General features: G+C 36.6%; 1 protein-coding gene across 1 annotated transcript; it reads left to right on the top strand.

Moving 5' to 3' along the window:
• The first annotated feature begins 3,719 nt into the window (after positions 1-3,719).
• Positions 3,720-15,330, top strand: agxtb (alanine--glyoxylate and serine--pyruvate aminotransferase b). The gene is given in 11 exon segments (NM_213162.1): positions 3,720-3,982; positions 5,189-5,381; positions 5,469-5,533; positions 5,659-5,759; positions 8,690-8,760; positions 8,889-8,973; positions 9,081-9,179; positions 12,094-12,163; positions 14,534-14,629; positions 14,720-14,848; positions 14,937-15,330. Coding segments are annotated over 11 exon segments (1,272 nt in total). The 5' UTR covers positions 3,720-3,727; the 3' UTR covers positions 15,045-15,330.

The raw sequence follows: 15,330 nt of genomic DNA, 5'->3' as shown, positions 1-15,330 counted from the left end.
CTCCACCACAGTGCAAAGGCCACACAAAGGTAAACATTGCATTTCCACTTATTTACTGTGTAGACTAATTATTTACTGTTGGATAAGTGATGGAGAACAGTGCTCGGGCCAAAGTCCCCGTTCTGACATCAGCATCTGCTTTCTATGACACAAGACCGCTGCGTTTGTGAATCACTGTTCTCATCAGGCACTTTTGTACAGAGTAAGCATTTTAGCTCTAAGTTTGAACAGCACAGTCTGTTCATGTTATAGATTTACTTTCCTCATACAGAGTTATAGAAATATGGTCAATCACCAATCATTATAATATTAGACAGGCCTTATATTAACACATTTGATTTATTAAAGGATAGGCACACCGAACATGCAATACATTAATAATAATGAATAATGTTGTAATTACTCTTTGAGCATATGACCATATTTAGGACTATATAAGTATGAATAGCTGGTCTAATCATTATTATAAATAATGAGGTACTATTAATTATCAACCATTACGACCCTTTTAGGACCTTTCCGTAACTGTGAGCCAAATTAATAAAATTATAAGTAACATTATTTTTTCAATTAATAATCATTAAATGTCAAAATCATGGCCATTTTTCTAAAACTGTGTATGAGCAAAGTAAATAAACATGAATAGAGTCATTAATAATAACAATAATAAAACTACAATAAAAATTGTTATTAATACTACTACAATATAACAGTTTCTAAGCCAAAGTAATTATTAGCATGAATAGACACTCTACATTATTATAATTATTATTAATTATTAAATACACATACACTCACCGGCCACTTCATTATTATATTATACTTTTATTATTAAGTACACATTGCTAGAGCCAAGTTGGACCCCCTTTTGCCTTCAGAACTGCCTTCATCCTTAATGGCACAGATTCAACAAGTTATTGGATATATACCTCAGAGATTTTGGTCCATGTCGATATCACAGCATCAGGTAGTTGCTGCAGATTTGCCGGATGCAAATCTCCTGTTCCACCACATGCCAAAGGTGCCCTATTGGATTGAGATCTGGTGACTGTGGAGGCCAATTAAGTACAGTGAACTCATTGTCATGTTCATTAATTATACTATAAGAAGATGGATAGACTGTGGTCATAAACGGATAAACGTGGTCAGCAACAATACTTGGGTAGGCTGTGGCTTTGACATGATGCTAAATTGGTACTAATGGGCCCAAAGTGTGCCAAGAATATATCCCCCACACCATTACACCAACACCAGCCTGAACAGTTGATACAAGGCAGGATGGATTCATGCTTTCATGTTGTTGACACCAAATTCTGAAACTACCAACTGAACGTCACAGCAGAAATCGAGACTCATCAGATCAGGCAACGTTTTTTTCAATCTTCTATTGTCCAATTTTCATGAGCCTTTGCTAAGTGTAGCCTCAGTTTCCTGTTCTTAGCTGACAGGAGTGGAGTGGCACCCGGTGTGGTCTTCTGCTGCTGTAGCCCATCTGCCTCAAGGCTGGTCGTATTGTGCATTCAGAGATGCTCTTCTGCATACCTCTGTTGTAACAAGTGGATATTTGGGTCACTGTTGCCTTCCTTTCAGCTCGAACCAGTTAGGCATTCTCCTCTGACCTCTTGCATCAACAAGGCATTTGCGCCCACAGAACTGCCGCTCACTGAATATTTTCTCTTTTTCAGGCCATTTTCTGTAAACCCTGGAGATGGTTGTGTTTAAAAACCCCAGTAGATCAGCAGTTTCTGAAATACTCAGACCAGCCTGTCTGGCACAACAACCATGCTACGCTCAAGGTCACTTAAATCACCTTTCTTCCCCATTCTGATGCTCGGTTTGAACTGCAGCAGATCGTCTTGACCATACCTACATGCCTAAATGCACTGAGTTGCTGCCATGTGATCGGCTGATAAGAAATGTACGTTAAAATGTTTTAAAAAAGAGTGAGAGAAAGAATTGAGAATGGAAATTTCGGAAGAAATGTTTGGTCAGTTTGGACCAAATGTGCGGAAGAAATCAGGTTTGGTGGATATTATTAAACATTTTATTAATTCTGGATATTGTCATATTCCAAAACATAATTTAAAATAATCCTTAGGTTACGCTACTCAAAGAAAAAATTTAATAGAATCTTCCAAAATATTTCACCTCTTTGCGACAAATAGGATGCGGATTCATCAGATGCAGATCTATCTCAGTTTTATTTTTTGTTCTAAGATACAGAATTATTGGAATGAAATTTTTGAAGTGCTTTCTGAGGTGTTGAAGATGCAGTTACAATTGGATCCAATGCTTTTAATTCTGGGATTCTCTGAACAAACACATTTGTTGTCAAATACACAACTACTGTTTAACTACTGCCAAGAAGCTACTGCTACTGTTTTTTTGGGGGGAAAACCTTCTACATGTAAACTGTGGCTTGGGGAAATTACATGTTACATTTGGAGTGAATTAGATACTATTTGGAAAAATAACTTTAACAGTTTGACAAAATTTGGAATCCTTTTATTCGTTACCTTAAAAAAACCTCTCATAATAATGCATCATTTCTGTAATGTTTTAATTTGCTTTGTCATCATACTCTGTTGTTCACATAGGTCTTTGTAACAAGTTTGCTTGTTATGTGGGTGTTTTTTAATTTATTTTCTTATTTCCTTTTGCTGAAGACAAAATATGTAAACAAAATTCTTTTCTTTCCGAATCTGTGTCTTAAATAAAACTTATTTGACGAAAAAGAAATTTACGTTAACAAGCAGTAACACCTAATAAAGTGGCTGGTGAGTGTAATCCTGCACTGTATGATAAAAAATTTACATTTAAATAATGTGCATTTAGCTACCAGACACACTTGCCTAGAATCTATTAAAATTAATCAACATAAATTATTCATACGTAACCGTGAACAAATGTCTATTTATCGTTTGATAGCTGATCTTAAAAATGACTAAATTGCTAACGGACATAAGAGAATTCAGATGGATATGCACATTAGCCATGTCTACTCCAATAGAGCTACTGCCATGTGCTGCACAGACCAATGAAATGTCAGCTGGATACATTACCGTGTGCATGTCAGTTTGTTCACGTCAACCAATCAACTGTGTTGAGAAGTGCACACTCCTCCACTGAGCTCGTAATCAAGTGAAGAATAAATCGATCAATACAGCACCTGCCTGTACACAAGGATGTAAACAAAATCACACTTTTTGTCTATTTGACATGTTTAGGGCTAAAAGGAAAAGATATGAGCGATTAAGCACGTATGTCCTTTCAAAAATATTATTAAATATGAATACACAATTTCCTTTCACGATAGCATTTTCTAGTGGAGTGCAACGCATTTTCTTCTTCCAGCACTGAGATGTTGAGCTCTGTGAAAAAGCTCAGATAAACACGTGTGCTCTGTTTGTTTTTGTCAGGAGGGCATGAGTTATAAGATTGACTTCTAGACTAGAGGACGAAAATAGGAAAACGTATAGCTGACATAAAACATGATGTACAGGAACTTAGATAGCACACAGTTGCTGTAGCTGTTGTTATGCTGTTAATAACATGTATGCACTTCTGGACCGCTATACCTAGTTTGGAAGATGAAGGGAGGAGAAGTTTTGCGCCAAAAGCGTGACGCATGTCGGTGTGTGAACCGGGGGTCAAAGACCTGTTTATTTAAAATGTTGGAGAAACGCAGAGTTTTATCCTTCAGTCGAACAGCAGAGCGAGAGGAATCATGATGCCGAGGACTGTCCTGTCCAGGTGCGCGCGCCTGACGCAGCAGGTGCCGCTGGAAAGCGCGCTCTCCGGCAAACAAAGTGTTCAGCGTGGGATGTCGTCTCTCAGCGTCCCTCCACCGGCCTGCATGCTCCGGCCGCTCGAGGCTCCGTTGCGGTACTTGTTTGGACCAGGACCATCCAATGTGCCGCCTCGTGTTTTGGCGGCAGGAGGGAGACCTATAATAGGTCACATGCACTCGGAAATGTTCGGGGTAAATCTCACACTTTAGTTTGACGCAACGACGCCTTTAATTGTTTTAGATGGACTGATGGAAAGGAAAATTAGTTAAACACAAAAGGCTTCAAAGTCAGCAGAAATGTAGCCTTATACACGTAACTGAAAAAAATCGTTTACTTGGTTTATTTTTAATAAATGTTATTAATAACAAAAAAAATGCAAGGTTGTTTTTTAAATAGGCCTTTTAAATAGGCTACTCTAAATACCAATAGATATGTAGATATAAATATCTCTGAATACGATACTCTTATACATTATACTTGTTATAAAACAACAACAAATAATGTTCAAAATTCATATTCAAATATGCACATTCATATTGAGTCTTTTTAATTTAATACTTTTTGTTTAATTTTTCAAGAAATATATTTTAGGCTGAAAATATAGTTAAATACATATGTTTTTGATTAAAACCTCAAATAAGAAATATTTGTTGACCATTGTAAAATGTTAAGGTTACTCACAAAGGCCAGTGCATGTGTATTAAACAGAAACTCAATATGCTTTGTGCTTTCATGGACTTAAAAACATATCAAGGCAAATTATTTATATTTTAGAGTTGAAACCATTAACCTACATGAAAAAAAATGGATAAATGAAAATGTTATGGGAACTGAAGTTTTGAACAAAGCTTTATCTTTTTGTTTTTAAACACAAAGAGAATTTTAATTAATTGACTTTCTACAACAAGACAAATATGCTTTGTGCCAGGATATATAAAATTGTTCTCATGGAAATTGAACATGTTGTTTGAAGCAATTTATTTATTTTTCATTGGGTCAAGTGATACAATTGAGATGTGAACCATTACTCTATTTAAAAAAAAAAAAAAAAAAAAAAACAGTATATTTAGAAATAGTTTCAATATTTACTAAAAAAAATCTAAAGGTGTATTTGCTAACTTTAATGCACTGTGAATTAATAATTTTATTTAAAGTTCATGTTAATTCATGCATTTTCTATTGTTAATAAATTAGCAATATTGTAAAAATTATCAAATAAAAATGTTTTTGAGATATTTTCAAATTTAAGAATGTAAGTCTGTAAAAGAGATCCACTCTTTCAGCTTCACAACCTTAAAATGTTTTACTTTTGATTGAATCAGTAAAGATCAAAATCAAGTGATTAAAATGTATTGTGGACATTATGTTTGAAAGCCAATGCTGAAATTTTGTTGCAGATTATGAATGAGATCAAGCAGGGAATTCAGTATGCTTTTCAGACCAATAACAGCATGACTCTGGCCATGAGTGGCTCTGGCCACACAGCAATGGAGTGTGCAGTGTTCAACATCGTGGAGCCCGGAGAAAGCGTTTTGGTTGCAGTTAATGGAATCTGGGGGGAACGAGTCGCAGAAATTGCAGAGCGCATGGGTATGAACAATAATAACTTCAGTCCACTGTTCTGTAAAAATTCATCATAATCTGTTGATAAGACCACACTTGCCTTTCTTACAACAGGTGCAAAGGTTCACACATTGGCAAAAGCACCAGGAGGACATTTCACAAATGCAGAAATTGAACAGGTAAAACTGTGCTTCATTTAAATGTGATGTTAAGACAAATTTCCTTTGCATATTTTGTCTTTTACAAACCCTAAAAGTTACTGTATATGACTGGATCAACAAACCTAACATTCATCTTTCTACAGGCTCTGGCCAAACATAAGCCAGTTCTCTTCTTTCTCACACATGGAGAGTCATCAGCTGGTTTGGTGCACCCAATGGACGGAATTGGAGATGTGTGTCGCAAGTAAGAATATCATACAATCATTTAGCTTACTGGGTGACTTCTAATGGAAAATCAATTAAATGCTTCCCTTTTGGGGTCTTGTATGAAAAAATCATGAATAAGTGTTTTTTTGCATGCGCAAATCTCAGATTGATGTACAGAATTAAATCAATATTTGAAGTTGAGTTGCTATACGTATTAACCCCGTTATTAGCAACACCGGTTGCCATTTGGTAAACTGCACCAAGGAACTTATGGCCCAATTCCACTGAGTGGTTCGATACGCTTTTACAGTATGGCCGTTTCCATGGTCAAAAGGTACCCAAAAGTGAACCGTACCGTACCACTTTTTGGGTACCATTTGCAAAGGGTATCTAGCACGGCAAAAGGGTACCAAAAGGCAGAGCTAGCCGCGCAGCTGAACACTATTGATTTACAGAGAAACGTCACTAGCAGTAAAATGAAAACAAAAAGAAAAAAAATTGCCATTTTTAAATATACAGCCGAGACATTACACTGTAATACTATACATGTATAATAACGAGCCATGGTCGACCCAAGCTCAAACAAACCTTGTAGTCGTCTTGATGGACAGCCACAAAGCCAAGAAGAACAAAATCTTCCCTGTCCTGTTTTTGTTTTTAAAAGTGCGTCTAAAAGTGCGAGCGGTTTTACTTTCTTCAGAGAGCTCGTATGCGTGTCTATATTTGAAATAAACTTTGAGCTGATGATAGTAACGTGTGCATGATTATTGAAGTGCTTTTGACATCCCATCCTTTCATAAACCGACAACGTGAAAGTTAAGGACGAAAAAAACAAAGAAGCTTGAAAAAAAAACAGAACAAATGATTCTTTTTAGAAACCTAAAACATACTTCCATGTTTAACTATTATCATCTACTTTTGGACTATTATGAACTCAGAATGATGGAATTACTTTCTAACAAGAGGCTACGTGTGCTGGTAAAGATTAAAGATAAGGGGTTTGCACTGACTGTGGGCTTGTTTTTGAACCCAAATAAGGTATAAAAGTATGTTGTGTGTAGTTTTTCTGTAATTGGTAACATCGGACACTGTAAGGGTCTGTATGTGTTCTTATATGTTGCATCAATTTATTTATGTTATATAATTGCATATGTTACTGTAGGCTATTTCGCACTGTCATTGATCTGCAGTGATAATCAAACTATGTTCATAAAAAGTTTAGTAATGAACATTTATACACAAGTATTTATGTGTATAAAGCATCTGTTTCTCATATGCTTCTCATATGATATGTGAACGGCCTGTACAGCTTTACTTTAAGCGAGCTTTTCTTGAGCCAGAATGACGTACTTTCTGTACTTTTCTGAATGACAAACTTTCTGTCGTAACTTTCCATTGGTAGCCTTTTGGTAGTGGAAGCGCAAGCCTGATAAAAGTGACCCGTACAGACCCGTCCTGTACCAGTCAGTGGAAACGGGCCATGAATGTTCATGGTTGCACTCATGTACACATTGCAGAATGTATGCTCTTGGAAAAGTTCTTCTTCATTCTTTGATTAAAGTTAGTGTGTTGACACATGGCACTCTAGTGCTTACGGCAACCCAAGTTCGACTCCCTCCTCGAGGTCCTATGCCAATCTTTCCCTTTTCACTGCTCCCCACCCATTCATGCTGAGAAAAAAGTTGAAGATACATTTGCATTGAAAAAGAACATCTAATTAATATCATATTGAGTTGGCTCGATTTAGCATATAAAAATTATATTTCTCAAATCTTTGCAAAAAATTATTTTAAGGCTATTGGATATATTTGCACAAGCAAATCCCTCAGTGGTGAGTGACAATTATTGTGTAAAGGTCCAAAACATTGCTTTGTTTACATTTTGCATGTGCACGTCGGAAGTTCTGGTTAACCTTTGTGGAAAGAGAAAACAGACTACCGCCTCCTGCGGGTTTAGAAAGACTCCTCTCACGCAGTTGCAGAACATGCACTCTAGTTAGTCACCTGCTTTCTGTTTGGTGGGTTTATTGGCAGCTTTGTGGTCCAAACGGGACCAGACACTCAAGAAAACAAAACAGTTGGGTTTTGCTGGCACTAACCGTTTTCCATTGGCCTTAAAACTTTCCACAACAAGAGAACTTTTGGGACTGAATATGCACAAATCAAAATTAAAAATACGTAATAAAAGTGGACGTTTTTGAAAATGCTGCTGTTTTTGTGTCCGTGTAAACAACCAGTAAGAGCATCTTTGAAATCATGCACATGCATAGTACAGGTTTTGGAAGATTAAAGGCAAGTGTAAACAAACACAACAAAGGCGGAAAACATGATTGCATTGTTGTGGTCAAGTGTTTGCTAATGATTCATTAGCAAAGTGTGGATTTACTTCACATTACAATGAAAAAAAGCAAAGACATACACAAGATCATACACAGAAGAAAAGCAATAGGAAGACAGTGCTTTTCCACAACATCCCACTTGATACTTTTGCATTCATCAGTGGGGTGGAGCTAAAAATTCAGTGATGCAGAAGAAGACACTGATCTTCTGCAGAGGTAGAGTTTAATAGATAGGCTCATTCCACAACTTATAGTTTTGGCAGACTGGCTTTAATATAAGTGGGATAGAGAAAAGGGAGACGGATCAGCAAAGCTTCGTGAGGCAGGAATTGAATTGATGGTTGCTGTTAGTGCAGTTGCAGTTATACTAATGAGAAAGCTTTGAGCTCTGAAACTTACAGAATGCTTTCATTATATAATGACCTTTATTATGTCATACAAACATTTTATAAGGAATTCTAAGTTCATAGCCCATTTAAATCAAGTCATATAAGTTGTAAATGGATTGTACAAAGGGAATAAATTATAAGTAAAATCCTAGTATATTACACAACATTATGTAGTTAATTAAATGTAAAATTGTGTTGATTTGAATGATATACCTCTATTACATCATTTTCTCTGTACAGACACAACTGTTTGCTTTTAGTGGATTCAGTGGCATCATTGGGAGCTGCTCCACTTTTAATGGACCAACAAAGTGAGTGGAGAACCAGAGAAAAGCATGTTATTTACCATGTGCACAATAGAAATCTTTGCGATTTAAACCTTGTGGAGTGGATTCAACCATTTGTGTACTACATAAATAATCTTTTTTTTTCTTTGTAGAAATCGATATCCTGTACACTGGATCCCAAAAGGCCTTGAATGCTCCACCCGGCACAGCGCCGATTTCATTCAATGAAAGAGCATGGTGAGGAGAGGTTTTTGTGAATGAATGAGTTTTTTTTATACACAAAATCATTCTAATAATTAGCTGATTCCACTAATGTTGTCCATTTTCTCTCCAATTCAATATAGCCAGAAGATGTTTAACAGGAAAACAAAACCAGTGTCCTACCTCCTTGATATGAACTATTTGTCCAATTACTGGGGTAATGATGGCAAACCAGACAGAATGTAAGTTTCTAAGCTAATCCATTTGTGTTCCTATTGTTCCAGTGTTTCCCAACCCTGTTGCTAAAGGCACACCAGCAATACACATTTTCAACTTCTCTTAAACCAAAAACACCTAAATCAACTCATTAAGGGACTCCAAAACCTAAAATGATTGGTTAAGATAAGGGAGACATCCAAAATATGTATTGTTTGTGTGCTTCCAGGAATTGGGAAGTTGGAAAACAGTGGTCTAGAGCAGAGGTTCCCAATCTTTTTTTTTTGCCTGAGGCCCTCTTTTTCCCCGGAAAATATTGTAAGCCCCCCCTCCACATTTAATGATATTGTCGCTCAAACAAGTTTGCAGTAATAATGACAAAAAAAATGTTTTCAAACAAACGTTATGTTTATTACTATATCTAGATATGGTTATGCACAAATAAAAGCCTAATGTAAAATATAAAAGTAAAACATCAGTAGGTCAATTTTAACTGAAAAAACGTAAGGCTTTGTCCTTTAAATTGGCCTATTTTGAAATTCAATGACAAAAATATCAGTATTTACACTGGTGTATAAGGGAAAAAATAGGCTATTACAATTTAATACTTGCAGGTTATTAGTTATGCTCTACCAATTAGTTTGAGATTTGCTGCGAGGCGAAACAGTGAGACTGTCTTTTGTGTGGAAGACGGATTACAAATTTGTACAAATTTGGTCAGCTAGGGCAGTGGTTCTCAATAGGGATGGGAAGATTAATCGATATGTATCGATACGCGGTCATGCGCGTGCACGATGTGAGTGCATCGGTTGAGCAGCAGAGGATGAATGAAATTTTGGAAGCAAATCGAGATGCATCGGTTTTTGCGAGATGCATCGGTTTTTCCGAGATACGGCTTATTTTTTTAATATAGAATGTATTTTTTATTTATTAACAAGTGTTGTCAACCTGTTTTTGGCGCATAATTTAATCGACCTACATAAAGTAAGCCTTAGCAACGGATTTGCGGATGTGTACACTTACACTACAACTCAGTGTATCAGGTGTGCGGATGAAGCTAGTGGTGCGCCCTCAGAAAGCGCGAGAAGCAAAACAAACATTTTATTCCCCACTTAGTTTTAAATCTAAAGTATGGCAACATTATGGATTTAAGGATGGACGACTTGACAGGACAGATGCAATTTGCAAAATGTGCCGCGCATCTATAAAATACGCGGGCAGTACGACTAATCTGAAATCTCACTTGAAGCGGCGCCACGGTGTTGTTGTGAAAGCATCTTCCAGTGTTCCTACATCACCGGCTTTCGCACTGCTTGAACTGTAGCTACCAACTCCAAAAGTGGTGAGAAAAGCATTGCAAGTTTTTTTTTTCCATGCGCAAAAGTTTTGTGCGCTCTATGCCAATAACGGATGTTATTGCATTGTTCATCTGATGGGCCGGAGCAAGCTGAACTGCTGCTCTAGGCAGAGGACGATCACGCCGCCCTCAACCCCAATGTGAAAACGAAAGTGACCGGTTATGAAAATGAAGTGACGTGTCGCGGACCTCTATTCTGCCGCCTTATGCGCGGATATAACTGAGGACGCGCGGGTGTCGCGGACCTCTATTCTGCCGCCCTATGCGCGGAAATAACTGAGGACGCGCGGGTGTCGCGGACCTCTATTCTGCCGCCCTATGCGCGGATATAACTGAGGACGAGCGGGTGTCGCGGACCTCTATTCTGCCGCCCTATGCGCGGATATAACTGAGGACGCGCGGGTGTCGCGGACCTCTATTCTGCCACCCTATGCGCAGATATAACTGGGTGTTGCGGACGCCGCCCTCTCTATACTGCCGCACTAGGCGGTTTTAAACACCTCCTCCTGTTAATTTTTATTTAATTATAATAATAATAATATTAATAATAATAATAATAATGATAAAAATAATGGGTGGCACAGTGGGTAGTTTGACCACCTCACAGCAAGAAGATTGCTGGTTTGTTATATTTTTATTAGCCTGTTGTTTACAGTGACAGTGATGTTTCAAAGCAGTATAACACTGCTAGTTCACGACCTTAAGTTTTGAATAATCAGTGGCAAAATATATCTTTGTAAAACTTGTTTTCATAGTTGAAAAGTTAAATCACAATTCTTGTTGTGCAATGGTAATCCTTTATGTTGAAAGAGTGCAAATATATATATTTTAATATATATTGCACTTATACATTCTGTTTATCTTGAAAATACTTAAATAATATGTGCTATATGTTCTAAAATGGCCCTCTACTGTAAACTGACACTCTGGCTCTGAGAGAAGAGCCAGTTTGTAAAAAAAGTCTTGGTTTTGCTTGGTTAATAAATAATCAAACTCATTCAATGGCACAGCATCCTCTTTTACATAATCTCATAAACTTGATTTAATTAGTTAGTGCTGAAATATCGCATCGTATCGTGATATGGGTGTGAATCGTATCGTGTCGCATCGCAATATGTCATAAATGTATCGCTAATATATCGGATCGTATTCTTTGTATCGAGATGCGTATCGGATCGGCATTATTGCTTAGATGCCCAACCCTAGTTCTCAACCTTTTGATCACCACAGACCGGTCAACAACGCTTGTGCAAACTCTAGAACTATGCGATTTGCTAACGGCCCCTTAAAGGCTGTCGTCATTTGTGATCTCCATCAGTTGATCTTCTTGCACAGACATGGTGCATTCTCCTGATTTGTTGACAAATGGGTTGCAAATCCATACCTTGGCAGTTCGTGGGGGATAAAATGAACCAAGGGAACATGATTATTCTCCTAATTGTCCACTGCTACATTTTTTTTTAAATATAACGTGACCACCCATTGAGCTCGCTGAGGCCTCCGTGTGGGCTGGGACCCCCTGTTGGGAAGCACTGGTCTGGAGTATTGAATTAAGGATTGTCTAAAAACTAACTACGTTTCAGATACCATCACACAGGACCTGTGTCTGGTTTCTTTGCCCTGAGGGAAAGTCTAGCCATCCTTGCTGAAACGGTAGGAGATTTCCTCATATTTTACTCGATATTTAAACATTTAACACCAAGCTGGTCATAATTAACTCATAGCGGGTTAAATATTTACACTAAAAGTCTTCTACTTTTTTTTGTCAGTTGTATTTTTGTTTAAACAATAACTAGGCTTAGATTTCCGGCATTTATTATAAACGTATTATACTGTACACACTCCCAGCTTTCTGTAGATTTTCTTTCTTTTTTTCTTATGCTCACTAAGGATATTTTTTAAGGTTTTATAAACTTTTTTTTTTTTTTTTGGATGTAAAAAAAACAAAACTCCATGCCCTATATAAACATCCTGGTCATTTTAAAATGCAAAACTATCACATTTGAAAACCCCGAGCAAAGCAGCATCAATTATGATGTCTGAGAAAAGTACAAAATACAGATGGCAACTCATGATCCCTTTCATTATTATTAAAGAAAAAAATGCTGCCCGAAAATGTATAAATGTCTGCTTCAATTACCAGATAACGGTTACCAGTTTTTTTCAGTTTTAATGGGGAATAACAAATAATTGGCATGACTGAGTGATATAATAAAATGTAAATTATTCCTGTAACTCAAATCTGAACTCTCAGCATCATTACTCCTCATGATTAAGCATCTCATGATCCTTCAGAAAAGATTTCAATATACCGATCTGCTACTTAAGATGTTTTCTGAATGCTAATAAAAACAGCTTTGCTGCTTAGGCTAGTGTCTTTGTGCAAGATGACATTCCTTGTTTGAGTATATTTATGCAACATTAGAAATATAAAGTTTGATTCATTTAATGCATTCTTGCTAAATTTATTTACACTATATTTTCTGTTTTAGTGTTGTCACAATATTGAATTACGGTACCAATTGGTACTGACATTTTAAAAACATCCTTTTCCTGCTAACATTTAAGCGCTGTGAAATAACTGTCTGTCTGTATCTGCATTTGCACTCGGTAAACAGTGGTGAATTGTGGTGAACTGATGACCTTCATGGCCAATCACAGTCATTTCTGTTGAGCACATGAACACAATGGCAAATCAGCACCGTTTAAGTACGCGCTCAACATTGCTTAGATATTAGCCCAAGGTTCTTGCACCTTTTCCAACTTCAAACTCCGGAACTTTTCAAGCACTTTCAAGGTGCATTTGTATGCTTTTCCAGCACCTAATAACCATGGTTATTTACGTTTATATATGTTGTATGTACTTTTTCACATTTATGGCACGTTCCATTGTGCCATTTTAAAAAACACAATATGACATTTCAACTTAAATTCTTGAGTACTTTCGAGCATAGATTTATTAGGATAGTTCACCCAAAAATGATTAAAAAAATAAGTAAATAAATATAAAAAGTTCAGTTATTGGATGCTTTTAAGTTTGGTCCCTTTCTACTTAAAGTTTATATCTCACGAAATAAGCTTACAGTCAGATTTTGTTTGTGTGTAGTACCAAACTTTCATGACTAGTCGTTCATGATATTTTATGTGCACTGTTATTGTTTTTACAGTCATTGGATTGGTATTTCAGGTGCAAAGATGCATTAAGGGTGAATGTCTCCTGCATAGAAATGCATAGAAAGCTAATAGTGCCAAAACAATATGAATTTAAATTGTGTTAATTAGAATTCTTAAAAACTTAAAACTGTATTTTTACATACCCAGTATCTGCAGTCTTTGAATTCAGAACCAAAAAAATCAGTAGTTCTTTAAAATTCTGACTTAAATTAAGTTGTCTTAAACTTCAGATGTTCAATAATCAAGTTAAGAAATACAAATTCAAAAATTTCTAATAGCTTATAAATCAGTATTATTAACTTACAATTGTTAAGAATTCAGTTGAACACACTTCAAATTCAGATTGTTTTGGCTTATTATTAGCTCCATAAATACGCGCATGCGGTGAACATTTTGCAATGAAAACTGATCGCACGACAACAATTTATGCACTCGCACATATGCTCCTAAATATATTTTGAGGTCACATAGATAAAATCGTGCGAATATGCAATCAAAACAGTCACAATTTTGAGCCCTGCAAACTCAAATTCAAGCAGGTTCAAGCACTTTGTCCAAAATCAAAGCACTTTTCTAACCTTGAAAACACTATATTAAAAATCAAGCATTTTCCAGGATTTCCAGCACCCGTAAGAACCCTGTTAGCAGGAATCTTTGTTTTATTTTAGTACTGATTAATACTGAAATTCAGTATCATGACAACACCAATCTGGTTGCATTTATTTGAATAGTAATGCATATATATTACAAATATTTCCAACTAACTGGCAATTAGGACATTATTTAAAAAAAAATTAATGAGTAATATCTGATGTCACATTATTAAGAATTTCAAACGGTCTTTTCAAGGGTCTTGAGAACTCATGGAGGCATCACACAGAGGTCGCACAGCATCTCTGGAAGGGCTTGGAAGATCTGGGATTGAAGCTGTTTATTAAGGACAAGGTAACTTTGTTGTTGACTTTGCTTCACTAATTCTGAGAATAATGTACTGTACCCTAAAGAATGGAGTTAAAGATTACAATGTCTCAAAAGGATCTGAGATTGCCCTCAGTCACCACCATTGCCATTCCTGAGGGGTATAACTGGAAGGAACTGCTGGCTTACATAATGAAGCATCACCAGATCGAGTTTACAGGAGGACTCGGGCCCTCCGTTGGCATGGTGAGCAAAAGCTTTTTAACAATACGCAAGCGCATGATGATGCTTTTAACCACACGGAGGAATGATTATCCAATGCTCTGACTTTTAGGTATTGCGGATTGGGCTCATGGGATACAACTGCAAAAAGACCAATGCTGATAAGGCTCTTGCAGCTCTTGAAGACGGTTTAAAGCAGTGTCGAAAAAGCAAAGCCTAAAGACCTGCAATTTTTGCTGTATTTTGTGATGCTTGTAGTATAAAAATGGCCTGCTGATGTAAATGAAGAGCTATTATATTTAATGTGTTCATAACAGTTGCTGTAATGGAGCCTATGTTGATTAGAAATTGTACATTATGACTCCATTTTAATCAAAACCAAGCTATTTTGAATGGTGCTTCTCATTGTCCTTTGTAACATTACAAGCATCTCTCCAGCACTTGAATGACCCTCCGAAAAAAAAAAAAAGAATTTATTGAGAAATAAATCATGAATATAAATTGAA

The sequence above is a fragment of the Danio rerio genome, chromosome 2 (assembly GCF_049306965.1).
Source record: "Danio rerio strain Tuebingen ecotype United States chromosome 2, GRCz12tu, whole genome shotgun sequence".
Taxonomy (NCBI): domain Eukaryota; kingdom Metazoa; phylum Chordata; class Actinopteri; order Cypriniformes; family Danionidae; genus Danio; species Danio rerio.
This window is presented reverse-complemented; position numbering and strand designations above follow the sequence as displayed.